The sequence below is a fragment of the Scyliorhinus torazame genome, unplaced genomic scaffold, assembly GCF_047496885.1.
Source record: "Scyliorhinus torazame isolate Kashiwa2021f unplaced genomic scaffold, sScyTor2.1 scaffold_937, whole genome shotgun sequence".
In the NCBI taxonomy this organism is placed as follows: Eukaryota; Metazoa; Chordata; class Chondrichthyes; order Carcharhiniformes; family Scyliorhinidae; genus Scyliorhinus; species Scyliorhinus torazame.
In genome coordinates this window covers 1-27104 of record NW_027308664.1, presented here as the reverse complement: position 1 = coordinate 27104, position 27104 = coordinate 1, and the positions used below count along the sequence as shown (strand labels likewise).

At 51.6% G+C, this 27104-nt stretch overlaps 1 protein-coding gene across 1 annotated transcript in view; it reads right to left on the bottom strand.

Moving 5' to 3' along the window:
- The window catches only part of LOC140406854 (uncharacterized protein C14orf93-like), a gene marked incomplete at its 5' end in the record, with an annotated part of 77525 nt that extends 50657 nt beyond the window's left edge, over positions 1-26868 (bottom strand). The window contains one exon of the mRNA XM_072494736.1: positions 26575-26868. Coding sequence (XP_072350837.1) covers positions 26575-26868 — 294 coding nt within the window. The remainder of the gene's footprint in view (positions 1-26574) is intronic.
- Between the last annotated feature and the right edge of the window lie 236 nt (positions 26869-27104).

Genomic DNA, 27104 nt, shown 5'->3' with positions numbered 1-27104 from the left:
TGACAGTGCGGCACTCCCTCAGTACTGACCCTCTGACAGTGCAGCGCTCCCTCAGTACTGACCCTCTGAAAGTGCGGCACTCCCTCAGTACTGACCCTCTGACAGTGCGGCACTCCCTCAGTACTGACCCTCTGACAGTGCGGCACTCACTCAGTACTGACCCTCTGACAGTGCGACACTCCCTCAGTACTGACCCTCTGACAGTGCGGCACTCCCTCAGTACTGACCCTCTGACAGTGCGGCACTCCCTCAGTACTGACCATCTGACAGTGCGGCACTCCCTCAGTACTGACCCTCTGACAGTGCAGCACTCCCTCAGTACTGACCCTCTGACAGTGCAGCGCTCCCTCAGTACTGACCCTCTGACAGTGAGGCACTCCCTCAGTACTGACCCTCTGACAGTGCGGCACTCCCTCAGTACTGACCCTCTGACAGTGCGGCTCTCCCTCAGTACTGACCCTCCGACAGTGCGGCACTCCCTCAGTACTGACCCTCTGACAGTGCGGCACTCCCTCAGTACTGACCCTCTGACAGTGCGGCACTCCCTCAGTACTGACCCTCTGACAGTGCGGCACTCCCTCAGTACTGACCCTCTGACAGTGCGGCTCTCCCTCAGTACTGACCCTCTGACAGTGCAGCACTCCCTCAGTGCTGACGCTCTGACAGTGCGGCGCTCCCTCAGTACTGACCCTCTGACAGTGCAGCAGTCCCTCAGTACTGACCCTCTGACAGTGCGGCGCTCCCTCAGTACTGACCCTCTGACAGTGCAGCAGTCCCTCAGTACTGACCCTCTGACAGTGCGGCGCTCCCTCAGTACTGACCCTCTGACAGGGCAGCACTCCCTCAGTACTGACCCTCTGACAGTGCGACACTCCCTCAGTACTGACCCTCTGACAGTGCGGCACTCCCTCAGTACTGACCCTCTGACAGTGCAGCACTCGCTCAGCACTGACCCTCTGACAGTGCAGCGCTCCCTCAGTACTGACCCTCTGACAGTGCGGCGCTCGCTCAGTATTGACCCTCTGACAGTGCGGTGCTCCCTCAGTACTGACCCTCTGACAGTGCGGCACTCCCTCAGTACTGACAGTGCGGTGCTCCCTCAGTACTGACCCTCTGACAGTGCGGCACTCCCTCAGTACTGACCCTCTGACAATGCAGCACTCCCTCAGTACTGACCCTCTGACAGTGCGACACTCCCTCAGTACTGATCCTCTGACAGTGCGGCACTCCCTCAGTACTGACCCTCTGACAGTGCGGCACTCCCTCAGTACTGACCCTCTGACAGTGTGGCACTCACTCAGTACTGACCCTCTGATAGTGCGGCACTCCTTCAGTACCGACCCTCTGACAGTGCAGCACTCCCTCAGTACTGACCCTCTTACAGTGCGGCTCTTCCTCAGCACTGACACTCTCACAGTGCGGCACTCCCTCAGTACTGACCCTCTGACTATGCGGCACTCCCTCAGTACTGATCCTCTGACAGTGCGGCACTCCCTCAGTACTGACCCTCTGACAGTGCGGCTCTCCCTCAGTACAGACACTCTGACAGTGCGGCACTCCCTCAGTACTGACCCTCTGACAATGCGGCACTCCCTCAGTACTGACCCTCTGACAGTGCGGCACTCCCTCCGTACTGACCCTCTGACAGTGTGGCACTCACTCAGTACTGACCATCTGATAGTGCGGCACTCCTTCAGTACCGACCCTCTGACAGTGCAGCACTCCCTCAGTACTGACCCTCTGACAGTGCAGCACTCCCTCAGTACTGACCTTCTGACAGTGCAGCACTCCCTCAGTACTGACCCTCTGACAGTGCAGAACTCCCTCAGTACTGACCCTCTGACAGTGCGACACTCCCTCAGTACTGATCCTCTGACAGTGCGGCACTCCCTCAGTACTGACCCTCTGACAGTGCGGCACTCCCTCAGTACTGACCCTCTGACAGTGCAGCACTCACTCAGTACTGACCCTCTGACAGTGCGGCACTCCCTCAGTACTGACACTCTCACAGTGCGGCACTCCCTCAGTATTGGCCCTGTGACAGTGCGGCACTCCCTCAGTACTGACCCTCTGACAGTGCTGCACTCCCTCAGTACTGACTCTCTGACAGTGCGGCACTCCCTCAGTACTGACACTCTCACAGTGCGGCACTCCCTCAGTATTGACCCTCTGACAATGCGGCACTCCCTCAGTACTGACCCTCTGACAGTGCGGCACTCCCTCAGTACTGACCCTCTGACAGTGCGGCACTCCCTCAGTATTGACCCTCTGACAATGCGGCAATCCCTCAGTACTGACCCTCTGACAGTGCGGCACTCCCTCAGTACTGACCATCTGACAGTGTGGCACTCACTCAGTACTGACCGTCTGATAGTGCGGTGCTCCCTCAGTACTGACCCTCTGACAGTGCGGCACTCCCTCAGTACTGACCCTCTGACAGTGCGGCACTCCCTCAGTACTGACCCTCTGACAATGCAGCACTCCCTCAGTCCTGACACTCTCACAGTGCGGCACTCCCTCAGTACTGACCCTCTGACAATGCGGCACTCCCTCAGCACTGACCCCCTGACAGTGCGGCACTCCCTCCGTACTGACCCTCTGACAGTGCGGCACTCCCTCAATACTGATCCTCCGACAGTGCAGCACTCCCTCAGTACTGACCTTCTGACAGTGCGGCGCTCCCTCAGTACTGACCTTCTGACAGTGCGACACTCCCTCAGTACAGACCCTCTGACAGTGCGGCGCTCCCTCAGTACTGATCCTCTGACAGTGCGGCACTCCCTCAGTACTGACCCTCTGACAGTGCAGCACTCCCTCAGTACTGATCCTCTGACAGTGCAGCACTCCCTCAGTACTGACCCTCTGACAGTGCGACACTACCTCAGTACTGATCCTCTGACAGTGCGGCACTCCCTCAGTACTGACCCTCTGACAGTGCAGCACTCCCTCAGTACTGATCCTCTGACAGTGCGGCATTCCCTCAGTACTGACCCTCTGACAGTGCGGCTCTCCCTCAGTACTGACACTCTCACAGTGCGGCACTCCCTCAGTACTGACCCTCTGACAGTGCGGCGCTCCCTCAGTACTGACCCTCTGACAATGCGGCATACCCTCAGTACTGACCCTCTGACAGTGCGGCACTCCCTCAGTACTGACCATCTGACAGTGTGGCACTCACTCAGTACTGACCCTCTGAGAGTGCGGTACCCTCTCAGTACTGACCCTCTGACAATGCGGCACTTCCTCAGTCCTGACCCTCTTACAGTACAGCACTCCCTCAGTACTGTCTCTCTGACAGTGCGTCATTCCCTCAGTACTGGCCCTCTGACAGTGCAGCACTCCCTCTGTACTGACCCTCTCACAGTGCGGCGCTCCCTCAGTACTGACCCTCTGGCAGTGCGGCACTCCCTCAGTACTGAACCTCCGACAGTGCGGCACTCCCTCAGTACTGACCATCTGACAGTGTGGCACTCACTCAGTACTGACCCTCTGATAGTGCGGTACTCCCTCAGTACTGACCCTCTGACAATGCGGCACTCCCTCAGTCCTGACCCTCTTACAGTGCAGCACTCCCTCAGTACTGACCCTCTGACAGTGCGGCACTCCCTCAGTACTAACCCTCTGACAGTGCGGCGCTTCCTCAGTACTGACCTTCTGACAGTGCAGCACTCCCTCAGTACTGACCCTCTGACAGTGCAGCACTCCCTCAGTACTGACCCTCTGACAGTGCGGCTCTCCCTCAGTACTGACACTCTCACAGTGCGGCACTCCCTCAGTACTGACCCTCTGACAGTGCGGCACTCCCTCATTACTGACCCTCTGACAATGCGGCACTCCCTCAGTACTGACCCTCTGACAGTGTGGCACTCACTCAGTACTGACCCTCTGATAGTGCGGCACTCCTTCAGTACCGACCCTCTGACAGTGCGGCACTCCCTCAATACTGATCCTCCGACAGTGCAGCACTCCCTCAGTACTGACCCTCTGACAGTGCGGCACTCCCTCAGTACTGACCCTCTGACAGTGCGGCACTCCCTCAGTACTGACCCTCTGACAGTGCGGCACTCCCTCAGTACTGACCCTCTGACAATGCGGCACTCCCTCAGTACTGACCCTCTTACAGTGCAGCACTCCCTCAGTACTGACCCTCTGACAGTGCGGCGCTCCCTCAGTACTGATCTTCTGACAGTGCAGCAGTCCCTCAGTACTGACCCTCTGACAGTGCAGCACTCCCTCAGTACTGACCCTCTGACAGTGCGACACTCCCTCAGTACTGATCCTCTGACAGTGCGTCACTCCCTCAGTACTGACCCTCTGAGAGTACGGCACTCACTCAGTACTGACCCTCTGATAGTGCGGCACTCCTTCAGTACTGTGCAAGGTTCCTTCCTCGTCATTCGCTTAATTCCCCTTTCTTTTATTTTACCGTTCTCATTTTGATCTGTGGATGATTAATGGACCTGTTTCTTTAAGGCAAGGAGTCTGGATCGATAATTCAAGCAGTGGTGACAGGGGAGAACATTCTGCTTGTCTGGCCTGGTTTATACAAGGGCCATACACTGGTCTTTGTCAGTGAGAGACATGGGTTGGATTGGTTGGCAGATGGCTAATGAATTGGCCCAAAAGACTGTGCTCCTCCCGGTATCAGGTGAGGATTGGATCCTATCCCAGTGGGTTGCTTCTCATAGACCACCTTTCAGGCAGTACAGAGACCGACTCCGCTCTCTCTGCTGATGTGAACTGACTGTCCCTCTCTCTAAGCCTGCTGTGAGTGTTATCTCTCTCTCTCACTCCAGAAAGCTTGCTGTGAGTGCTATCTCGCTTCAGAAAGCCTGCTGTGAGTGCTGTCTCACTCCAGAAAGCCTGCTGTGAGTGCTGTCTCTCTCTCTAAGCCCGCTGTCAGTGCTATCACGTTCCAGAAAGCCTGCTGTGAGTGCTATCTCTCTCCAGAAAGCCTGCTGTGAGTGCTATCTCTCTCCAGAAAGCCTGCTGTGAGTGCTATCACTCTCCAGAAAGCCTGCTAAGTGCTATCTTGCTGCAGAAAGCCTGCTGTGAGTGCTATCTCGCTCTCCAGAAACCTGCTGTGAGTGCTATCTCTCTGCAGAAAGCCTGCTGTGTGCTATCTCCCTCTCCAGAATGCCTGCTGTGAGTGCTATCTCCCTCTCCAGAAAGCCTGCTGTGAGTGTTATCTGATTCTCCAGAATACCTGCTGTGAGTGCTATCTCCCTCTCCAGAAAGCCTGCTGTGAGTGCTACCTCTGTCCAGAAAGCCTGCTGTGAGTGCTATCTATGTCCAGAAAGCCTGCTGTGAGTGCTATCTGTCTCCAGAGAGCCTGCTGTGAGTTCTATCTCTCTCCAGAAAGCCTGCTGTGAGTGTGATCTCTCTCCAGAAAGCCTGCTGTGGGTGCTATCCCTCTCCAGAAAGCCTGATGTGAGTGCTATCTCTCTCCAGAAACCCTGCTGAGTGCTATCTCTCTCCAGAAACCTGCTGAGTGCTATCTCAACCTCCAGAAAGCCTGCTGTGAGTGCTATCACTCTCTCCAGAAAACCTGCTGTGAGTGCTATCAATCTCTCCAGAACGCCTGCTGTGAGTGCTATCTCTCTCTCCAGCAAGCCTGCTGTGAATGCTGTCTCCCTAGAAAAAGCTTGTGAGTGCTATCTCTCTAGAGAAAGCCTGCTGTGAGTGCTATCTTTCTAGAGAAAGCCTGCTGTGAGTGCTATCTCGCTCTGCAGAAAGCCTGCAATGAGTGCCATTCCTCTCTCCAGAAAGCATTCTGTGAGTGCTTTCTCTCTGAGCCTGCTGTGGAGGCTATCTCTCTCTCTGAGCCTGCTGTGAGTGATATCTCTCTCCAGAAAGCCTGCTGCGAGTGCTATCTCTCTCCAAAAAGCCTGCTGTGAGTGCTATCTTGCTTCAGAAAGCCTTCTGTGAGTGCTATCTCGCTTCAGAAAGCCTGCTGCGAGTGCTATCTCTCTCTCTGAGCCTGCTGTGAGTGCTATCTCTCTCTAAGCCTGCTGTGTGTTCTATCTCTCACTCCAGAAAGCCTGCTGTGATTGCTTTCTCTCTGAGCCTGCTGTGGGGGCTATCTCTCTCTCTGAGCCTGCTGTGAGTGATATCTCTCTCCAGAAAGCCTGCTGCGAGTGCTATCTCTCTCCAAAAAGCCTGATGTGAGTGCTATCTTGCTTCAGAAAGCCTTCTGTGAGTGCTATCTCGCTTCAGAAAGCCTGCTGCGAGTGCTATCTCTCTCTCTGAGCCTGCTGTGAGTGCTATCTCTCTCTCTAAGCCTGCTGTGTGTTCTATCTCTCACTCCAGAAAGCCTGCTGTGATTGCTTTCTCTCTCAGCCTGCTGTGGGGGCTATCTCTCTCTCTGAGCCTGCTGTGAGTGATATCTCTCTCCAGAAAGCCTGCTGCGAGTGCTATCTCTCTCCAGAAAGCCTGCTGTGAGTGCTATCTCTCTCCAGAAAGCCTGCTGTGAGTGCTATCTCTCTCCAGAAAGCCTGCTGTGAGTGCTATCTTGCTTCAGAAAGCCTTCTGTGAGTGCTATCTCACTTCACAAAACCTGCTGAGTACTATCTCACTTTAGAAAGCCTGCTGAGAGTGCTATCTCATTCCAGAAAGCCTGCTGTTGGTGCTATCTCTCAATCCTGAAAGCCTGCTGTGAGTGCTCTCTCGCTTCAGAACGCCTGCTGTGATTGCTATCTCGCTTCAAAAAGCCTGCTGTGAGTACTATCTCGCTCTCCAGAAAGCCTGCCATGAGTGCCATTCCTCTCTCCAGAAAGCATTCTGTGAGTGCCATCTCTCACTCCTGAAAGCCTGCTGTGAGTGCTCTCTCGCTTCAGAACGCCTGCTGTGATTGATATCTCGCTTCAAAATGCCTGCTGAAAGTGCTATCTGGCTCTCCAAAAAGCCTGCCATGAGTGCCATTCCTCTCTCCAGAAAGCATTCTGTGAGTGCTCTCTTGCTTCAGTAAGCCTGCTGAGTGCTACCTCTCTGTCTAAGATTGCTGCGAGTGCTATCTCTCTCCAGAAAGCCTGCTGTGAGTGCTATCTCACTTCAGAAAGCCTGCTGTGAGTGCTATCTCTCTCTCTCCAGGAAGCCTGCTGTGAGTGCTATCTCACTTCAGAAAGCCTGCTGTGAGTACTATCTCGCTTTGAAAGCCTGCTGTGAGTGCTATCTCGTTCCATAAAGCTTGCTGTGGTGCTATCTCTCTCCAGAAACCTCCTGTGTGTTATCCCCCTCTCCAGAAAGTCTGCTGAGTGCTATCTCTCTCTCCAGAAAGCCTGCTGTGAGTGCTATTCTCTCTCCAGAAAGCCTGCTGTGAGTGCTATCTCACTCTCTCCAGAAAGCCTGCTGTGAGTGCTATCTCTCTCTCCAGGAATCCTGCTGTGAGTGCGATCTCACTTCAGAAAGCCTGCTGTGAGTACTATCTCTCTCTCCAGAAAGCCTGCTGTGAGTGCTATCTCTCTCTCCAGAAAGCCTGCTGTGAGTGCTATCTCGTTCCAGAAAGACTGCTGTTGGTGCTATCTCTCTCTAAGACTGATGTGAGTGCTATCTCTCTCCAGATAGCCTGCTGTGAGTGCTCTCTCGCTCCAGAAAGCCTGCGGTGAGTGCTATCTCTTTCTCCAGAAAGCCTGCTGTGAGTGCTATCTCACTTCAGAAAGCCTGCTGTGAGTACTATCTCGCTTCACAAAGCCTGCTGTGAATGCTATCTCGTTCCAGAAAGCCTGCTGTGAGTGCTATCTTTCTCCAGAAACTTGCTGTGAGTGCTATCTCCCTCTCGAGAAAGCCTGCTGTGAGTGCTATCTCTCTACAGAAAGCCTGCTGTGAGTGCTATCTCTCTCTTTAAGCCTGCTGTGTGTGTTATTTCTCCCCAGAAAGCCTGCTGTGAGTGCTATCTGACTCTCCAGAAAGCCTGCTGTGAGTGATATCTCTCTCCAGATAGCCTGCTGTGAGTGCTACCTCTCTCTAAGACTGCTGTGAGTGCTATCTCTCTCCAGATAGCCTGCTGTGAGTGCTCTCTCGCTCCAGAAAGCCTGCGGTGAGTGCTATCTCTTTCTCCAGAAAGCCTGCTGTGAGTGCTATCCGGTCCAGAAAGCCTGCTTTGAGTGCTATCTCTCTCCAGAAAGCCTGCTGCGAGTGCTATCTCTCTCTCTCCAGAAAGCCTGCTGTGAGTGCTACATCTCTCTCCAGAAAACCTGCTGTGCGTGCTCTCTCGCTTCAGTAAGCCTGCTGTGAGTGCTATCTCTCTCTAAGACTGCTGTGAGTGCTATCTCTCCGACTAGAAAAGCTGCTGAGTGCTATTCCTCACTCCAAAAAGCCTGCTGTGAGTGCATTCTCTCTCCAGAAACCCTGCTGTGAAAACTATCTCTCTCCAGAAAGGCTGCTGAGTGCTATCTCTCTCCAGAAAGCCTGCTGTGAGTGCTATCTCTCTCCAGAAACCTGCTGTGAGTGCTATGTCAACCTCCAGAAAGCCTCCTGTTAGTGCTATCACTCTCTCCAGAAAGCCTGCTGTGAGTGCTGTCTCTCTAGAGAAAGCCTGCTGTGAGTGCTATCTCTCTAGAGAAAGCCTGCCGTGAGTGCTATCTCTCTAGAGAAAGCCTGCTGTGAGTGCTTTCTCGCTCTCCATAAAGCCTGCAATGAGTGCCATTCCTGTCTCCAGAAAGCATTCTGTGAGTGCTATCTCTCACTCCTGAAAGCCTGCTGTGAGTGCTATCTCTTTCTCCAGAAAGCCTGCTGTGTGTGCTATCTCTCCCCAGAAAGCCTGCTGTGAGTGCTATCTCTCTCTCCAGAAAGCCTGCTGTGAGTGCTATCTCTCTCCAGAAACCTGCTGTTAGTGCTATCTCTCTCTAAGTCTGCTATGAGTGCTATCTCCCTCTCCAGAAAGCCTGGTATGAGTGCTATCTCGCTCTCAAGTAAGCCTGCTGTAAGTGTATTCTCACTAAAGAAAGCCTGCTGTGAGTGCTATCCCTCTCCAGAAAGCCTGCTGTGAGTGCAATCTCCCTCTCCAGAAAGTCTGCTGTGAGTGCTATCTGACACTCCAGAAAGCCTGCTGTGAGTGCTATGTCAACCTCCAGAAAGCCTCCTGTTAGTGCTATCACTCTCTCCAGAAAGCCTGCTGTGAGTGCTATCAATCTCTCCAGAAAGCCTGCTGTGAGTGCTGTCTCTCTAGAGAAAGCCTGCTGTGAGTGCTATCTCTCTAGAGAAAGCCTGCCGTGAGTTCTATCTCTCTAGAGAAAGCCTGCTGTGAGTGCTTTCTCGCTCTCCAGAAAGCCTGCAATGAGTGCCATTCCTCTCTCCAGAAAGCATTCTGAGTGCTATCTCTCACTCCTGAAAGCCTGCTGTGAGTGCTATCTCTTTCTCCAGAAAGCCTGCAGTGAGTGCTAACTCTCCCCAGAGAGCCTGCTGTGAGTGCTATCTCTCTCTCCAGAAAGCCTGCTGTGATTGCTATCTCTCTCTCCAGAAAGTCTGCTGTGAGTGCAATCTCTCTCCAGAAACCTGCTGTTAGTGCTATCTATCTCTAAGCCTGCTATGAGTGCTATCTCCCTCTCCAGGAAGCCTGCTGTGAGTGCTATCTCGCTCTCAAGAAAGCCTGCTGTAAGTGCTATCTCACTAAAGAAAGCCTGTTGAGTGCTATCCCTCTCCAGAAAGCCTGCTGTGAGTGCAATCTCCCTCTCCAGAAAGTCTGCTGTGAGTGCTATCTGACACTCCAGAAAGCCTGCTGTGTGTGCTATCTATCTCCAGAAAGCTTGCTGTGAGTGCTCTCTCTCTTTAAGCCTGCTGTCAGTGCTATCTCCCTCCAGAAAGCCTGCTGTGACTGCTATCTGACTCTCCAGAAAGCCTGCTGTGAGTGCTATCTCTCTCCAGAAAGTCTGCAGTGAGTGCTGTCTCGCTCCAAAAAGCCTGCTGTGAGTGCTCTCTCGCTCCAGAAAGCCTGCGGCGAGTGCTATCTCTCTCTCCAGAAAGCCTGCTGTGAGTGCTATCCCGCTCCAGAAAGCCTGCTGTGAGTGCTACATCTCTCTCCAGAAGGCCTGCTGTGCGTGATCTCCCGCTTCAGTAAGCCTGCTGTGAGAGCTATCTCTCTCTCTAAGACTGCTGTGAGTGCTATCTCTCCGACTAGAAAAGCTGCTGAGTGTTATTCCTCGCTCCAAAAAGCCTGCTGTGAGTGCATTCTCTCTCCAGAAACCCTGCTGTGAAACCTATCTCTCTCCAGAAAGGCTGCTGAGTGCTATCTCTCTCTTTAAGACTGCTGTGAGTGCTATCTCTCTCTCTCCATAAAGCCTGCTGGGAGTGCTATCTCTCTCTCCAGAAAGCCAGCTGTGATTGCTTTCTCTCTGAGCCTGCTGTGAGGGCTATCTCTCTCTCTGAGCCGCTGTGAGTGATATCTCTCTCCAGAAAGCCTGCTGCGAGTGCTATCTCTCTCCAGAAAGCCTGCTGTGAGTGCTATCTTGCTCCAGAAGGCCTGCTGTGCGTGCTCTCCCGCTTCAGTAAGCCTGCTGTGAGTGCTATCTCTCTCTCTAAGACTGCTGCGAGTGCTATCTCTCCGACTCGAAAGGCTGCTGAGTGTTATTTCTCGCTCCAAAAAGCCTGCTGTGAGTGAGTGCATTCGCTCTCCAGAAACCCTGCTGTGAAACCTATCTCTCGCTCCAGAAAGGCTGCTGAGTGCTATCTCTCTCTCCATAAAGCCTGCTGGGAGTGCCATCTCTCTCTCTGAGCCTGCTGTGAGTGCTATCTCTCTCTCTAAGCCTGCTGTGTGTTCTATCTCTCACTCCAGAAAGCCAGCTGTGATTGCTTTCTCTCTGAGCCTGATGTGAGGGCTATCTCTCTCTCTGTGCCTGCTGTGAGTGATATCTCTCTCCAGAAAGCCTGCTGCGAGTGCTATCTCTCTCCAGAAAGCCTGCTGTGAGTGCTATCTTGCTTCAGAAAGCCTTCTGTGAGTGCTATCTCGTTCCAGAAAGCCTGCTGTTGGTGCTATCTCGTTCCAGAAAGCCTGCTGTTGGTGCTGTCTCGTTCCAGAAAGCCTGCTGCTGGTGCTACCTCTCGCACTCCAGAAAGCCTGCTGTGATTGCTTTCTCTCTGAGCCTGATGTGAGGGCTATCTCTCTCTCTGAGCCTGCTGTGTGTTCTATCTCTCACTCCAGAAAGCCTGCTGTGATTGCTTTCTCTCTGAGCCTGCTGTGGGGGCTATCTCTCTCTCTGAGCCTGCTGTGAGTGATATCTCTCTCCAGAAAGCCTGCTGCGAGTGCTATCTCTCTCCAGAAAGCCTGCTGTGAGTGCTATCTTGCTTCAGAAAGCCTTCTGTGAGTGCTATCTCATTCCAGAAAGCCTGCTGTTGGTGCTATCTCGTTCCAGAAAGCCTGCTGTTGGTGCTATCTCTCTCTCTCCAGAAAGCCTGCTGTGAGTGCTATCTCTCTCTCCAGAAAGCCTGCTGTGAATGCTATCTCTCTCTCCAGAAAGTCTGCTGTGAGTGCAATCTCTCTCCAGAAACCTGCTGTTAGTGCTATCTATCTCTAAGCCTGCTATGAGTGCTATCTCCCTCTCCAGGAAGCCTGCTGTGAGTGCTATCTCGCTCTCAAGAAAGCCTGCTGTAAGTGCTATCTCACTAAAGAAAGCCTGTTGAGTGCTATCCCTCTCCAGAAAGCCTGCTGTGAGTGCAATCTCCCTCTCCAGAAAGTCTGCTGTGAGTGCTATCTGACACTCCAGAAAGCCTGCTGTGTGTGCTATCTATCTCCAGAAAGCTTGCTGTGAGTGCTCTCTCTCTTTAAGCCTGCTGTCAGTGCTATCTCCCTCCAGAAAGCCTGCTGTGACTGCTATCTGACTCTCCAGAAAGCCTGCTGTGAGTGCTATCTCTCTCCAGAAAGTCTGCAGTGAGTGCTGTCTCGCTCCAAAAAGCCTGCTGTGAGTGCTCTCTCGCTCCAGAAAGCCTGCGGCGAGTGCTATCTCTCTCTCCAGAAAGCCTGCTGTGAGTGCTATCCCGCTCCAGAAAGCCTGCTGTGAGTGCTACATCTCTCTCCAGAAGGCCTGCTGTGCGTGATCTCCCGCTTCAGTAAGCCTGCTGTGAGAGCTATCTCTCTCTCTAAGACTGCTGTGAGTGCTATCTCTCCGACTAGAAAAGCTGCTGAGTGTTATTCCTCGCTCCAAAAAGCCTGCTGTGAGTGCATTCTCTCTCCAGAAACCCTGCTGTGAAACCTATCTCTCTCCAGAAAGGCTGCTGAGTGCTATCTCTCTCTTTAAGACTGCTGTGAGTGCTATCTCTCTCTCTCCATAAAGCCTGCTGGGAGTGCTATCTCTCTCTCCAGAAAGCCAGCTGTGATTGCTTTCTCTCTGAGCCTGCTGTGAGGGCTATCTCTCTCTCTGAGCCTGCTGTGAGTGATATCTCTCTCCAGAAAGCCTGCTGCGAGTGCTATCTCTCTCCAGAAAGCCTGCTGTGAGTGCTATCTTGCTCCAGAAGGCCTGCTGTGCGTGCTCTCCCGCTTCAGTAAGCCTGCTGTGAGTGCTATCTCTCTCTCTAAGACTGCTGCGAGGGCTATCTCTCCGACTCGAAAGGCTGCTGAGTGTTATTTCTCGCTCCAAAAAGCCTGCTGTGAGTGAGTGCATTCGCTCTCCAGAAACCCTGCTGTGAAACCTATCTCTCGCTCCAGAAAGGCTGCTGAGTGCTATCTCTCTCTCCATAAAGCCTGCTGGGAGTGCCATCTCTCTCTCTGAGCCTGCTGTGAGTGCTATCTCTCTCTCTAAGCCTGCTGTGTGTTCTATCTCTCACTCCAGAAAGCCAGCTGTGATTGCTTTCTCTCTGAGCCTGATGTGAGGGCTATCTCTCTCTCTGAGCCTGCTGTGAGTGATATCTCTCTCCAGAAAGCCTGCTGCGAGTGCTATCTCTCTCCAGAAAGCCTGCTGTGAGTGCTATCTTGCTTCAGAAAGCCTTCTGTGAGTGCTATCTCGTTCCAGAAAGCCTGCTGTTGGTGCTATCTCGTTCCAGAAAGCCTGCTGTTGGTGCTGTCTCGTTCCAGAAAGCCTGCTGCTGGTGCTATCTCTCGCACTCCAGAAAGCCTGCTGTGATTGCTTTCTCTCTGAGCCTGATGTGAGGGCTATCTCTCTCTCTGAGCCTGCTGTGTGTTCTATCTCTCACTCCAGAAAGCCTGCTGTGATTGCTTTCTCTCTGAGCCTGCTGTGGGGGCTATCTCTCTCTCTGAGCCTGCTGTGAGTGATATCTCTCTCCAGAAAGCCTGCTGCGAGTGCTATCTCTCTCCAGAAAGCCTGCTGTGAGTGCTATCTTGCTTCAGAAAGCCTTCTGTGAGTGCTATCTCATTCCAGAAAGCCTGCTGTTGGTGCTATCTCGTTCCAGAAAGCCTGCTGTTGGTGCTATCTCTCTCTCTCCAGAAAGCCTGCTGTGAGTGCTATCTCTCTCTCCAGAAAGCCTGCTGTGAATGCTATCTCTCTCTCCAGAAAGTCTGCTGTGAGTGCAATCTCTCTCCAGAAACCTGCTGTTAGTGCTATCTATCTCTAAGCCTGCTATGAGTGCTATCTCCCTCTCCAGGAAGCCTGCTGTGAGTGCTATCTCGCTCTCAAGAAAGCCTGCTGTAAGTGCTATCTCACTAAAGAAAGCCTGTTGAGTGCTATCCCTCTCCAGAAAGCCTGCTGTGAGTGCAATCTCCCTCTCCAGAAAGTCTGCTGTGAGTGCTATCTGACACTCCAGAAAGCCTGCTGTGTGTGCTATCTATCTCCAGAAAGCTTGCTGTGAGTGCTCTCTCTCTTTAAGCCTGCTGTCAGTGCTATCTCCCTCCAGAAAGCCTGCTGTGACTGCTATCTGACTCTCCAGAAAGCCTGCTGTGAGTGCTATCTCTCTCCAGAAAGTCTGCAGTGAGTGCTGTCTCGCTCCAAAAAGCCTGCTGTGAGTGCTCTCTCGCTCCAGAAAGCCTGCGGCGAGTGCTATCTCTCTCTCCAGAAAGCCTGCTGTGAGTGCTATCCCGCTCCAGAAAGCCTGCTGTGAGTGCTACATCTCTCTCCAGAAGGCCTGCTGTGCGTGATCTCCCGCTTCAGTAAGCCTGCTGTGAGAGCTATCTCTCTCTCTAAGACTGCTGTGAGTGCTATCTCTCCGACTAGAAAAGCTGCTGAGTGTTATTCCTCGCTCCAAAAAGCCTGCTGTGAGTGCATTCTCTCTCCAGAAACCCTGCTGTGAAACCTATCTCTCGCTCCAGAAAGGCTGCTGAGTGCTATCTCTCTCTTTAAGACTGCTGTGAGTGCTATCTCTCTCTCTCCATAAAGCCTGCTGGGAGTGCTATCTCTCTCTCCAGAAAGCCAGCTGTGATTGCTTTCTCTCTGAGCCTGCTGTGAGGGCTATCTCTCTCTCTGAGCCTGCTGTGAGTGATATCTCTCTCCAGAAAGCCTGCTGCGAGTGCTATCTCTCTCCAGAAAGCCTGCTGTGAGTGCTATCTTGCTCCAGAAGGCCTGCTGTGCGTGCTCTCCCGCTTCAGTAAGCCTGCTGTGAGTGCTATCTCTCTCTCTAAGACTGCTGCGAGTGCTATCTCTCCGACTCGAAAGGCTGCTGAGTGTTATTTCTCGCTCCAAAAAGCCTGCTGTGAGTGAGTGCATTCGCTCTCCAGAAACCCTGCTGTGAAACCTATCTCTCGCTCCAGAAAGGCTGCTGAGTGCTATCTCTCTCTCCATAAAGCCTGCTGGGAGTGCCATCTCTCTCTCTGAGCCTGCTGTGAGTGCTATCTCTCTCTCTAAGCCTGCTGTGTGTTCTATCTCTCACTCCAGAAAGCCAGCTGTGATTGCTTTCTCTCTGAGCCTGATGTGAGGGCTATCTCTCTCTCTGAGCCTGCTGTGAGTGATATCTCTCTCCAGAAAGCCTGCTGCGAGTGCTATCTCTCTCCAGAAAGCCTGCTGTGAGTGCTTTCTCTCTGAGCCTGATGTGAGGGCTATCTCTCTCTCTGAGCCTGCTGTGAGTGATATCTCTCTCCAGAAAGCCTGCTGCGAGTGCTATCTCTCTCCAGAAAGCCTGCTGTGAGTGCTATCTTGCTTCAGAAAGCCTTCTGTGAGTGCTATCTCATTCCAGAAAGCCTGCTGTTGGTGCTATCTCGTTCCAGAAAGCCTGCTGTTGGTGCTGTCTCGTTCCAGAAAGCCTGCTGCTGGTGCTATCTCTCTCACTCCAGAAAGCCTGCTGTGATTGCTTTCTCTCTGAGCCTGCTGTGGGGGCTATCTCTCTCTCTGAGCCTGCTGTGAGTGATATCTCTCTCCAGAAAGCCTGCTGCGAGTGCTATCTCTCTCCAGAAAGCCTGCTGTGAGTGCTATCTTGCTTCAGAAAGCCTTCTGTGAGTGCTATCTCGTTCCAGAAAGCCTGCTGTTGGTGCTATCTCGTTCCAGAAAGCCTGCTGTTGGTGCTATCTCTCTCTCTCCAGAAAGCCTGCTCTGAGTGCTATCTCTCTCTCCAGAAAGCCTGCTGTGAATGCTATCTCGTCCCAGAAAGACTGCTGTTGGTGCTATCTCTCTCCAGAAACCTATTGTGTTATCTCCCTCTCCAGAAAGCCTGCTGTGAGTGCTATCTCTCTCTCCAGAAATCCTGCTGTGAGTGCTATTCTCTCTCCAGAAAGCCTGCTGAGTGCTATCTCTCTCTCCAGAAAGCCTGATGTGAGTGCTATCTCTCTAGAGAGAGCCTGCTGTGAGTACTATCTCGCTCTCCAGAAAGCCTGCCATGAGTGCCATTCCTCTCTCCAGAAAGCATTCTGTGAGTGCTATCTCTCACTCCTGAAAGCCTGCTGTGAGTGCTATCTCGCTTCAGAAAGTCTGCTGTGAGTGCTATCTCGCTTCAAAAAGCCTGCTGTGAGTGCTATCTCTCTCTCCAGGAAGCCTGCTGTGAGTGCTATCTTACTTCAGAAAGCCTGCTGTGAGTACTATCTAGCTTCACAAAGCCTGCTTTGAGTGCTATCTCATTCCAGAAAGCCTGCTGAGTGCTATCTTTCTCCAGAAACTTGCTGTGAGTGCTATCTCCCTCTCGAGAAAGCCTGCTGTGAGTGATATCTCTCTACAGAAAGCCTGCTGAGTGCTATCCCTTTCTTTAAGCTTGCTGTGAGTGCTATCTCTCTCCAGATAGCCTGCTGTGAGTGCTCTCTCGCTCCAGAAAGCCTGCTGTGAGTGCTATCTCTCTCTCTCTCCAGATAGCCTGCTGTGACTGCTATCCCGCTCCAGAAAGCCTGCTTTGAGTGCTATCTCTCTCCAGAAAGCCTGCTGCGAGTGCTATCTCTAGCCAGAAAGCCTGCTGTGAGTGCTACATCTCTCTCCAGAAAGCCTGCTGTGCGTGCTCTCTCGCTTCAGTAAGCCTGTTGTGAGTGCTATCTCTCTCTCTAAGACTGCTGCGAGTGCTATCTCTCTCCAGAAAGCATGCAGTGAGTGCTATCTCGCTTCAGGAAGCCTGCTGTGAGTGCTATCTCTCTCTCCAAAAAGCCTGCTGTGAGTGCTATTCTCTCTCCAGAAAGCCTGCTGTGAGTGCTATCTCTCTCTCCAGAAAGCCTGCTGTCAGTGCTATCTCTCTAGAGAAAGCCTGCTGTGAGTGCTATCTCGCTCTCTAGAAAGTCTGCCATGAGTGCCATTCCTCTCTCCAGAAAGCATTCTGTGAGAGCAATCTCACTTCAGAAAACCTGCTGTGAGTGCTGTCTCATTCCAGAAAGCCTGCTGTTGGTGCCATCTCTCTCTCCAGAAAGCCTGCTGTGAGTGCTATCTCTCTCTCCAGAAAGCCTGCTGTGAATGCTATCTCTCTCTCCTGAAAGCCTGCTGTGAGTGCTATCTCGTTCCAGAAAGACTGCTGTTGGTGCTATCTCTCTCCAGTAACCTGCTGTGAGCGTTATCTCCCTCTGCAGAAAGCCTGCGGCGAGTGTTATCTCTCTCTCCAGAATTCTGCTGTGAGTGTTATCTCCCTCTCCAGAAAGCCTGCGGCGAGTGCTATCTCTCCCTCCAGAAAGCCTGCTGTGAGTGCTATTCTTTCTCCAGAAAGCCTGCTGTGAGTGCTCTCTCTCTCTCCAGAAAGCCTGATGTGAGTGCTATCTCTCTAGAGAAAGCCTGATGTGAGTGCTATCTCTCTAGAGAAAGCCTGCTGTGAGTACTATCTCGCTCTCCAGAAAGCCTGTCGAGTGCCATTCCTCTCTCCAGAAAGCATTCTGTGAGTGATATCTCTCACTCCTGAAAGCCTGCTGTGAGTACTATCTCGCTTCAGAAAGCCTGCTGTGAGTGCTGTCTCATTCCAGAAAGCCTGCTGTTGGTGCTATCTCTCTCTCCAGAAAGCCTGCTGTGAGTGCTATCTCTCTCTCCAGAAAGCCTGCTGTGAATGCTATCTCTCTCTCCAGAAAGCCTGCTGTGAGTGCAATCTCGTTCCAGAAAGACTGCTGTTGGTGCAATCTCTCTCCAGAAACCTGCTGTGAGTGTTATCTCCCTCTGCAGAAAGCCTGCGGCGAGTGTTATCTCTCTCTCCAGAAACCTGCTGTGAGTGTTATCTCCCTCTGCAGAAAGCCTGCGGCGAGTGTTATCTCCCTCTCCAGAAAGCCTGCGGCGAGTGCTATCTCTCTCTCCAGAAAGCCGGCTGTGAGTGCTATTCTTTCTCCAGAAAGCCTGCTGTGAGTGCTCTCTCTCTCTCCAGAAAGCCTGATGTGAGTGCTATCTCTCAAGAGAAAGCCTGCTGTGAGTACTATCTCGCTCTCCAGAAAGCCTGTCATGAGTGCCAATCCTCTCTCCAGAAGGCATTCTGTGAGTGCTATCTCTCACTCCTGAAAGCCTGCTGTGAGTACGATCTCGCTTCAGAACGCCTGCTGTGATTGATATCTCGCTTCAAAAAGCCTGCTGTGAGTGCTATCTCGCTCTCCAGGAAGCCTGCTGTGAGTGCTATCTCACTTCAGAAAGCCTGCTGTGAGTGCTATCTCTCTCTCCAGGAAGCCTGCTGTGAGTGCTATCTCACTTCATAAAGCCTCCTGTGAGTACTATCTCTCTCTCCAGAAAGCCTGCTGTGAGTGCTATCTCGTTCCAGAAAGACTGCTGTTGGTGCTCTCTCTCTCCAGAAACCTGCTGTGAGTGTTATCTCCCTCTCCAGAAAGCCTGCGGTGAGTGCTATCTCTCTCTCCAGAAAGCCTGCTGTGAGTGCTATGTCTCTCCAGAAAGCCTGCTGTGTGTGCTATCTCGCTTCAGATAGCCTGCTGTTAGTGCTATTTCTCTCCCCAGGAGGCCTGCTGTGAGCATTATCTCACTTCAGGAAGCCTGCTGTGAGTACTATCTCGCTTCAGAAAGCCTGCTGTAGTGCTATCTCGTTCCAGAAAGCCTGCTATGAGTGCTATGACTCTCCAGAAAGCCTGCTGTGAGTGCTATCCCTCTACAGAAAGCCTGCTGTGAGTGCTATCTCGCTCCCCAAAAGCCTGGTGAGTGCTATCTCGCTCCCCAAAAGACTGCTGTGAGTGCTAATTAGCTCCAGAAAACCTTCTGTGAGTGCTATCTCTCTCCATTGCCCTGCTGTGAGTGCTATCTCTCTCTCCAGAAAGCCTGCTGAGAGTGCTATCTCTCTCTTTAAGCCTGCTATGAGTTCTTTGTCTCTCTCCATAAAGCCTGCTGTGAGTGCTCTCTCTCTCTCTCTCTGAGCCTGCTGTGAGTGCTATGTCTCTCCAGAAAGCCTGCTGTGAGTGCTATCTCACTTCAGAAAGACTGTTGTGAGTGCTATCTCTCTCTCTTTAAGCCTGCTGTGAGTGCTATATCTCTCTCCATAAAATCTGCGTTGAGTGCTATCTCTCTCTGAGCCTGCCTGTGAGTGCTATCTCTCTCTCTAAACCTGCTGTGAGTGCTATCTCACTCTCTAAGCCTGCTGTGAATGTCATCTCTCTCCAGAAAGCCTGCTGTGTGTTATGTCTCTCCAGAAAGCCTGCTGTGTGTGCTATTTCGCTTCAGAAAGCTGCTGTGAGTGCCATCTCTCTCTCCAGAAAGCCTGCTGTGAGTGCTACCTCTCTCTCCTGAAAGCCTGCTGTGAGTGCTATCTCGTTCCAGAAAGACTGCTGTTGGTGCTATCTCTCTCCAGAAAGCTGCTGTGTGTTATCTCCCTCTCCAGAAAGCCTGCTGTGAGTGCTATCTCTCTCTCCAGAAAGCCTGCTGTGAGTGCTATTCTCTCTCCAGAAAGCCTGCTGTGAGTGCTATCTCTCTCTCTCCAGAAAGCCTGCCATGAGTGCCATTCCTCTCTCCAGAAAGCATTCTGTGAGTGCTATCTCTCACTCCTGAAAGCCTGCTGTGAGTGCTATCTCGCTTCAGAAAGCCTGCTGTGATTGATATCTCGCTTCAAAAAGCCTGCTGTGAGTGCTATCTCTCTCTCCAGGAAGCCTGCTGTGAGTGCTATCTCACTTCAGAAAGCCTGCCGTGAGTGCTATCTCGTTCCAGAAAGACTGCTGTTGGTGCTCTCTCTCCCCAGAAACCTGCTGTGAGTGTTATCTCCCTCTCCAGAAAGCCTGCGGTGAGTGCTATCTCTCTCTCCAGAAAGCCTGCTGTGAGTGCTATGTCTCTCCAGAAAGCCTGCTGTGTGTGCTATCTCGCTTCAGAAAGCCTGCTGTGAGTGCCATCTCTCTCTCCAGACACCCTGCTGTGAGTGCTATCTCTCTCTCCAGAAAGCCTGCTGTGTGCGCTATCTCGCTTCAGAAAGCCTGCTGTGAGTGCTATCTCTCTCTCCAGGAGGCCTGCTGTGAGCGCTATCTCACTTCAGAAAGCCTGCTGTGAGTACTATCTCGCTTCAGAAAGCCTGCTGTAGTGCTATCTCGTTCCAGAAAGCCTGCTATGAGTGCTATGACTCTCCAGAAAGCCTGCTGTGAGTGCTATCCCTCTACAGAAAGCCTGCTGTGAGTGCTATCTCGCTCCCCAAAAGCCTGGTGAGTGCTATCTCGCTCCCCAAAAGACTGCTCTGAGTGCTATCTAGCTCCAGAAAGCCTGCTGTGAGTGCTATCTCTCTCCAGTACCCTGCCGTGAGTGCTATCTCTCTCTCCAGAAAGCCTGCTGAGAGTGCTAGCTCTCTCTTTAAGCCTGCTATGAGTTCTTTGTCTCTCTCCATAAAGCCTGCTGTGAGTGCTATTTCTCTCTCTGAGCCTGCTGTGAATGCTATGTCTCTCCAGAAAGCCTGCTGTGAGTGCTATCTCACTTCAGAAAGACTGCTGTGAGTGCTATCTCTCTCCAGAAACCCTGCTGTGAGTGCTATCTCTCTCTCTGAGCCTACTGTGAGTGTTATATCTCTAAGCCTGCTGTGAGTGCTATCTATTTCTCCAGAAAGACTGCTGTGATTGCTATCTCTCTCTCTGAGCCTGCTGTGAGTCCTATCTCTCTGTAAGCCTGCGGTGCTATCTCTCTCCAGAAAGCCTGCTGTGAGTGCTATCTCTATCTCTTTAAGCCTGCTGTGAGTGCTATCACTCTCTCCATAAAGACTGTTGTGCGTGCCATCTCTCTCGCTGAGCCTGCTGTGAGTGCTATCTTTCTCTCTAAGCCTGCTGTGAGTGTTATCTTCCTCCAGAAAGCCTGTTGTGAGTGCTATGTCTCTCCAGAAAACCTGCTGTGAGTGCTATCTCACTTCAGAAAGTCTGCTGTGAGTGCTATCTCGCTTCAGAAAGCCTGCTGTGAGTGCTATCTCTCTCTCCAGGAAGCCTGCTGTGAGTGCTATCTCACTTCAGAAAGCCTGGTGTGAGTACTATCTCGCTTCAGAAAGCCTGCTGTGAGTGCTATCTCGTTCCAGAAAGCCTGCTGTGATGGTATAACTCTCCAGAAAGCCTGCTGTGAGTGCTATCCCTCTCCAGAAAGCCTGCTGTGAGTGCTATCTTGCTCCCCAAAAGCCTGGTGAGTGCTATCTCGCTCCTCAAAAGCCTGGTGAGTGCTATCTCGCTTCCCAAAAGCCTGCTGTGAGTGCTATCCCTCTCCAGAAAGCCTGCTGTGAGTGCTATCTTGCTCCCCAAAAGCCTGGTGAGTGCTATCTCGCTCCTCAAAAGCCTGGTGAGTGCTATCTCGCTTCCCAAAAGCCTGCTGTGAGTGGTATCTAGCTCCAGAAAGCCTGCTGTGAGGCATATCTCTCTCCAGAAACCCTGTGTGAGTGCCATCTCTCTCTCCAGAAAACCTGCTGTGAGTGCTATCTCTCTTTAAGCCTGCTGGGAGTTCTACGACTCTCTCCATAACGCCTGCTGTGAGTGTTTTCTCTCTCTCTCCAGAAAGCCTGCAGTGAGTGCTATCTCTCTTCCAGAAAGCCTGCTGTGAGTGCTATCTCTCTCCAGAAAGCCTGCTGTGAGTGCTGTCTCTCTCTCTAAGCCTGCTGTGAGTGCTATCTCTCTCTCCAAGCCTGCTGTGAGTGCTGTCTCTCTCCAGAAAGCCTGCTGTGAGTGCTATCTTGCTCCAAAAAGCCTGCTCTAAGTGCTATCTCTCTCCAGAAATCCGGCTGTGAGTGCTATCTATCTCCAGAAAGCCTGCTGTGAGTGCTATTCTCTCTCAGAAAGCCTGCTGTGCGTGCTATCTCTCTCTCTCCAGAAAGCCTGCCCGGAGTGCCATTCCTCTCTCCAGAAAGCATTCTGTGAGTGCTATAGAACATAGAACATAGTACGATACAGCGCAGTACAGGCCCTTCGGCCCACGATGTTGCACCGAAACAGAAGCCATCTAACCTACACTATGCCATTATCATCCATATGTTTATCTAATAAACTTTTAAATGCCCTCAATGTTGGCGAGTTCACTACTGTAGCAGGTAGGGCATTCCACGGCCTCACTACTCTTTGCGTAAAGAACCTACCTCTGACCTCTGTCCTATATCTATTACCCCTCAGTTTAAAGTTATGTCCCCTCGTGCCAGCCATATCCATCCGCGGGAGAAGGCTCTCACTGTCCACCCTATCCAACCCCCTGATCATTTTGTATGCCTCTATTAAGTCTCCTCTTAACCTTCTTCTCTCCAACGAAAACAACCTCAAGTCCATCAGCCTTTCCTCATAAGATTTTCCCTCCATACCAGGCAACATCCTGGTAAATCTCCTCTGCACCCGCTCCAAAGACTCCACGTCCTTCCTATAATGCGGTGACCAGAACTGTACGCAATACTCCAAATGCGGCCGTACCAGAGTTCTGTACAGCTGCAACATGACCTCCCGACTCCGGAACTCAATCCCTCTACCAATAAAGGCCAACACTCCATAGGCCTTCTTCACAACCCTATCAACCTGGGTGGCAACTTTCAGGGATCTATGTACATGGACACCTAGATCCCTCTGCTCATCCACACTTTCAAGAACTTTACCATTAGCCAAATATTCCACATTCCTGTTATTCCTTCCAAAGTGAATCACCTCACACTTCTCTACATTAAACACCATTTGCCACCTCTCAGCCCAGCTCTGCAGCTTATCTATATCCCTCTGTAACCTGCTACATCCTTCCACACTATCGACAACACCACCGACTTTAGTATCGTCTGCAAATTTACTCACCCACCCTTCTGCGCCTTCCTCTAGGTCATTGATAAAAATGACAAACAGCAACGGCCCCAGAACAGATCCTTGTGGTACTCCACTTGTGACTGTACTCCATTCTGAACATTTCCCATCAACCACCACCCTCTGTCTTCTTTCAGCTAGCCAAATTCTGATCCACATCTCTAAATCACCCTCAATCCCCAGCCTCCGTATTTTTTGCAATAGCCTACCGTGGGGAACCTTATCAAACGCTTTGCTGAAATCCATATACACCACATCAACTGCTCTACCCTCGTCTACCTGTTCAGTCACCTTCTCAAAGAACTCAATAAGGTTTGTGAGGCATGACCTACCCTTCACAAAGCCATGCTGACTATCCCTGATCATATTATTCCTATCTAGATGATTATAAATCTTGTCTCTTATAATCCCCTCCAAGACTTTACCCACTACAGACGTGAGGCTCACCGGTCTATAGTTGCCGGGGTTGTCTCTGCTCCCCTTTTTGAACAAAGGGACCACATTTGCTGTCCTCCAGTCCTCTGGCACTATTCCTGTAGCCAATGATGACATAAAAATCAAAGCCAAAGGTCCAGCAATCTCTTCCCTAGCCTCCCAGAGAATCCTAGGATAAATCCCATCAGGTCCCGGGGACTTATCTATTTTCAGCCTGTCCAGAATTGCCAACACCTCTTCCCTACGTACCTCAATGCCATCTATTCTATTAACCTGGGGCTCAGCATTCTCCTCCACAACATTATCTTTTTCCTGAGTGAATACTGACGAAAAATATTCATTTAGTATCTCGCCTATCTCTTCAGACTCCACACACAATTTCCCATCCCTGTCCTTGACTGGTCCTACTCTTTCCCTAGTCATTCGCTTATTCCTGACATACCTATAGAAAGCTTTTGGGTTTTCCTTGATCCTTCCTGCCAAATACTTCTCATGTCCCCTCCTTGCTCGTCTTAGCTCTCTCTTTAGATCCTTCCTCGCTACCTTGTAACTATCCATCGCCCCAACCGAAACTTCACACTTCATCTTCACATAGGCCTCCTTCTTCCTCTTAACAAGAGATTCCACTTCCTTGGTAAACCACGGTTCCCTCGCTCGACGCCTTCCTCCCTGTCTGACCGGTACATATTTATCAAGAACACGCAGTAGCTGATCCTTGAACAAGCCCCACTTATCCAGTGTGCCCAACACTTGCAGCCTACTTCTCCACCTTATCCCCCCCAAGTCACGTCTAATGGCATCATAATTGCCCTTCCCCCAGCTATAACTCTTGCCCTGCGGTGTATACTTATCCCTTTCCATCATTAACGTAAACGTCACCGAATTGTGGTCACTGTCCCCAAAGTGCTCTCCTACCTCCAAATCCAACACCTGGCCTGGTTCATTACCCAAAACCAAATCCAACGTGGCCTCGCCTCTTGTTGGCCTGTCAACATATTGTTTCAGGAAACCCTCCTGCACACACTGTACAAAAAACGACCCATCTATTGTACTCGAACTATATCTTTTCCAGTCAATATTTGGAAAGTTAAAGTCTCCCACAATAACTACCCTGTTACTTTCGCTCATATCCAGAATCATCTTCGCCATCCTTTCCTCTACATCCCTAGAACTATTAGGAGGCCTATAAAAAACTCCCAACAGGGTGACCTCTCCTTTCCTGTTTCTAACTTCAGCCCATACTACCTCGGAAGAAGAGTCCCCATCTAGCATCCTCTCCGCCACCGTAATACTGCTCTTGACTAGCAGCGCCACACCTCCCCCTCTTTTGCCTCCTTCTCTGAGCTTACTAAAACACCTAAACCCCGGAACCTGCAACATCCATTCCTGTCCCTGCTCTATCCATGTCTCCGAAATGGCCACAACATCGAAGTCCCAGGTACCAACCCATGCTGCCAGTTCCCCTACCTTGTTTCGTATACTCCTGGCATTGAAGTAGACACACTTCAAACCACCTACCTGAACACTGGCCCCCTCCTGCGACGTCAAATCTGTGCTCCTGACCTCTATACTCTCATTCTCCCTTACCCTAAAACTACAATCCAGGTTCCCATGCCCCTGCTGCACTATCTCTCACTCCTGAAAGCCTGCTGTGAGTGCTATCTCGCTTCAGAAAGCCTGCTGTGAGTGCTATCTCGTTCCAGAAAGCCTGCTGTGATGGTATAACTCTCCAGAAAGCCTGCTGTGAGTGCTATCCCTCTCCAGAAAGTCTGCTGTGAGTGCTATCTTGCTCCCCAAAAGCCTGGTGAGTGCTATCTCGCTCCTCAAAAGCCTGGTGAGTGCTATCTCGCTTCCCAAAAGCCTGCTGTGAGTGGTATCTAGCTCCAGAAAGCCTGCTGTGAGGGATATCTCTCTCCAGAAACCCTGTGTGAGTGCCATCTCTCTCTCCAGAAAGCCTGCTGTGAGTGCTATCTCTCTTTAAGCCTGCTGGGAGTTCTACGACTCTCTCCATAACGCCTGCTGAGAGTGTTTTCTCTCTCTCTCCAGAAAGCCTGCAGTGAGTGCTATCTCTCTCCAGAAAGCCTGCTGTGAGTGCTGTCTCTCTCTCTAAGCCTGCTGTGAGTGCTATCTCTCTCTCTAAGCCTGCTGTGAGTGCTGTCTCTCTCCAGAAAGCCTGCTGTGAGTGCTATCTTGCTCCAAAAAGCCTGCTCTAAGTGCTATCTCTCTCCAGAAATCCGGCTGTGAGTGCTATCTCTCTCTCCAGAAAGCCTGCTGTGAGTGCTATTCTCTCTCAGAAAGCCTGCTGTGAGTGCTATCTCTCTCTCTCCAGAAAGCCTGCCCTGAGTGCCATTCCTCTCTCCAGAAAGCATTCTGTGAGTGCTATCTCTCACTCCTGAAAGCCTGCTGTGAGTGCTATCTCGCTTCAGAAAGCCTGCTGTGATTGATATCTCGCTTCAAAAAGCCTGCTGTGAGTGCTATCTCGCTCTCCAGGAAGCCTGCTGTGAGTGCTATCTCACTTCAGAAAGCCTGCTGTGAGTACTATCTCGCTCCAGAAGGCTGGTGAACAGAACACCATTTCAGGCTGCAAGCTTGCTGTGAAGGAAGGTACCTTCATCTGAAACAAAGACGTTTTTTTCCTTCCACATATTTTTTTTTACCCCTGTCTAACCCTCTGTGTTTGTCTGCCTTGTGTGTTTGTGTGGGAAAGTTAAAGTGGAGAATTAGGTCATAGATAATAGTTAACAGAGATAGGGAGGGCTGGAGGAGGTTACGGAGATAGGGAGGGTTGTAGGGGGCTGGAGGAGGTTAGAGAGATAGGGAGAGTGAGAGGGACTGGAGGAGGTTACAGAGATAGGGAGGGTTGTAGGGGACTGGAGGAGGTTAGAGATAGGGAGGGTTGTAGGGGGCTGGAGGAGGTACAGAGTTAGGGAAGGTTGGAGTGGCTGGAGGACGTCACAGAGATAGAGAGGGTTGTAGAGCGGGAGGTAATCTTTGCCACTTTATAATTTGTTCTTGCAGTTTAGTGTCCTTCACTTCCTTGGTTAACTGTGGGTAATTGATCACTTCCTAGAATCCTTCTTCCTCATTATGAATCATGAACTATTCTCAGATATATCTGTCATGCTGATAACCGTCTTTCCTGCTAAACACTTCCTCTAATCCACTCCAGCCGACTCGGCCCTCATTCCTTTGTAGTTACCTTTATTTAAATTTAGCACCGTTGTTCCTGAACCACGTTTCTCACCCTCAAACCGAACACTCCATTACATTCATGTTATGGTCACTGTTTCCTCTGGGACCTTTTACTCAGAGATTGATTATTCAGCCTGCCTCATCACACATTGCCAGATCGAAGATAGCCTGATATTTGGTTGGAGAGAGGGGTTCCTGCTACTGATCACTGTCCAGTGATCCCTGGGTGAGAGAGAGAGAGAGAGAGAAGGGAGATCAGCCAGGGTTCCTGCTCCTGATCACTGTCCAGTCATCCCTGGGTTAGAGAGAGAGAGGGGATATCAGCCAGGGTTCCTGCTCCTGATCACTGTCCAGTGATCCCTGGGTTAGAGAGAGAGAGAGAGGGGAAATCAGCCAGGGTTCCTGCTCCTGATCACTGTCCAGTGATCCCTGGGTTAGAGAGAGGGGGGAAATCAGTCCAGGGCACCGATTCTCACTGCGAAACTTACCGACAATACTACGTCCCTCTTCCTGCGCGAGTTTTTTAACCCTCCGTGTCGCGAGGGCGCTGTGTAGGCCGGGGTAGCCTGATGCACACCGGTAAAACCTGAGTGGAACATGTCCTCGATGAACATCAGGTTGGACCCACTAGAGTCCTCCGAACCCTGGGAGGCCTCCGGGTACAGATCAGGATGCGGTTCGGACGCTGGCCGGAGTTCAGGACACGAGCTCGGCAGCCTGCACGAGGGCGAACTCACTAATTCACGCACCGGAGATCCGACAGAAGAGTAGCAGTCAATGACCTGTCAGAGGTAAGGGAGACATTGGTTAACCAGAGAATAACAGAGGCTGGGCGGGATTCTCTGATCCTGAGGCTAAGCGTTTTACGACGGCGTGGACATGCCCCGAGGATCAGCGGTCCTGCGCCGCACAGAGGGCCAGCACGGCACTGGAGAGCCTCGCACTGCTCCAGCTGCCGATACCAGCGTTAAACGACCGCCGCGACCTCGTGCATGCGCCACGACCAGCGCGATCTCGC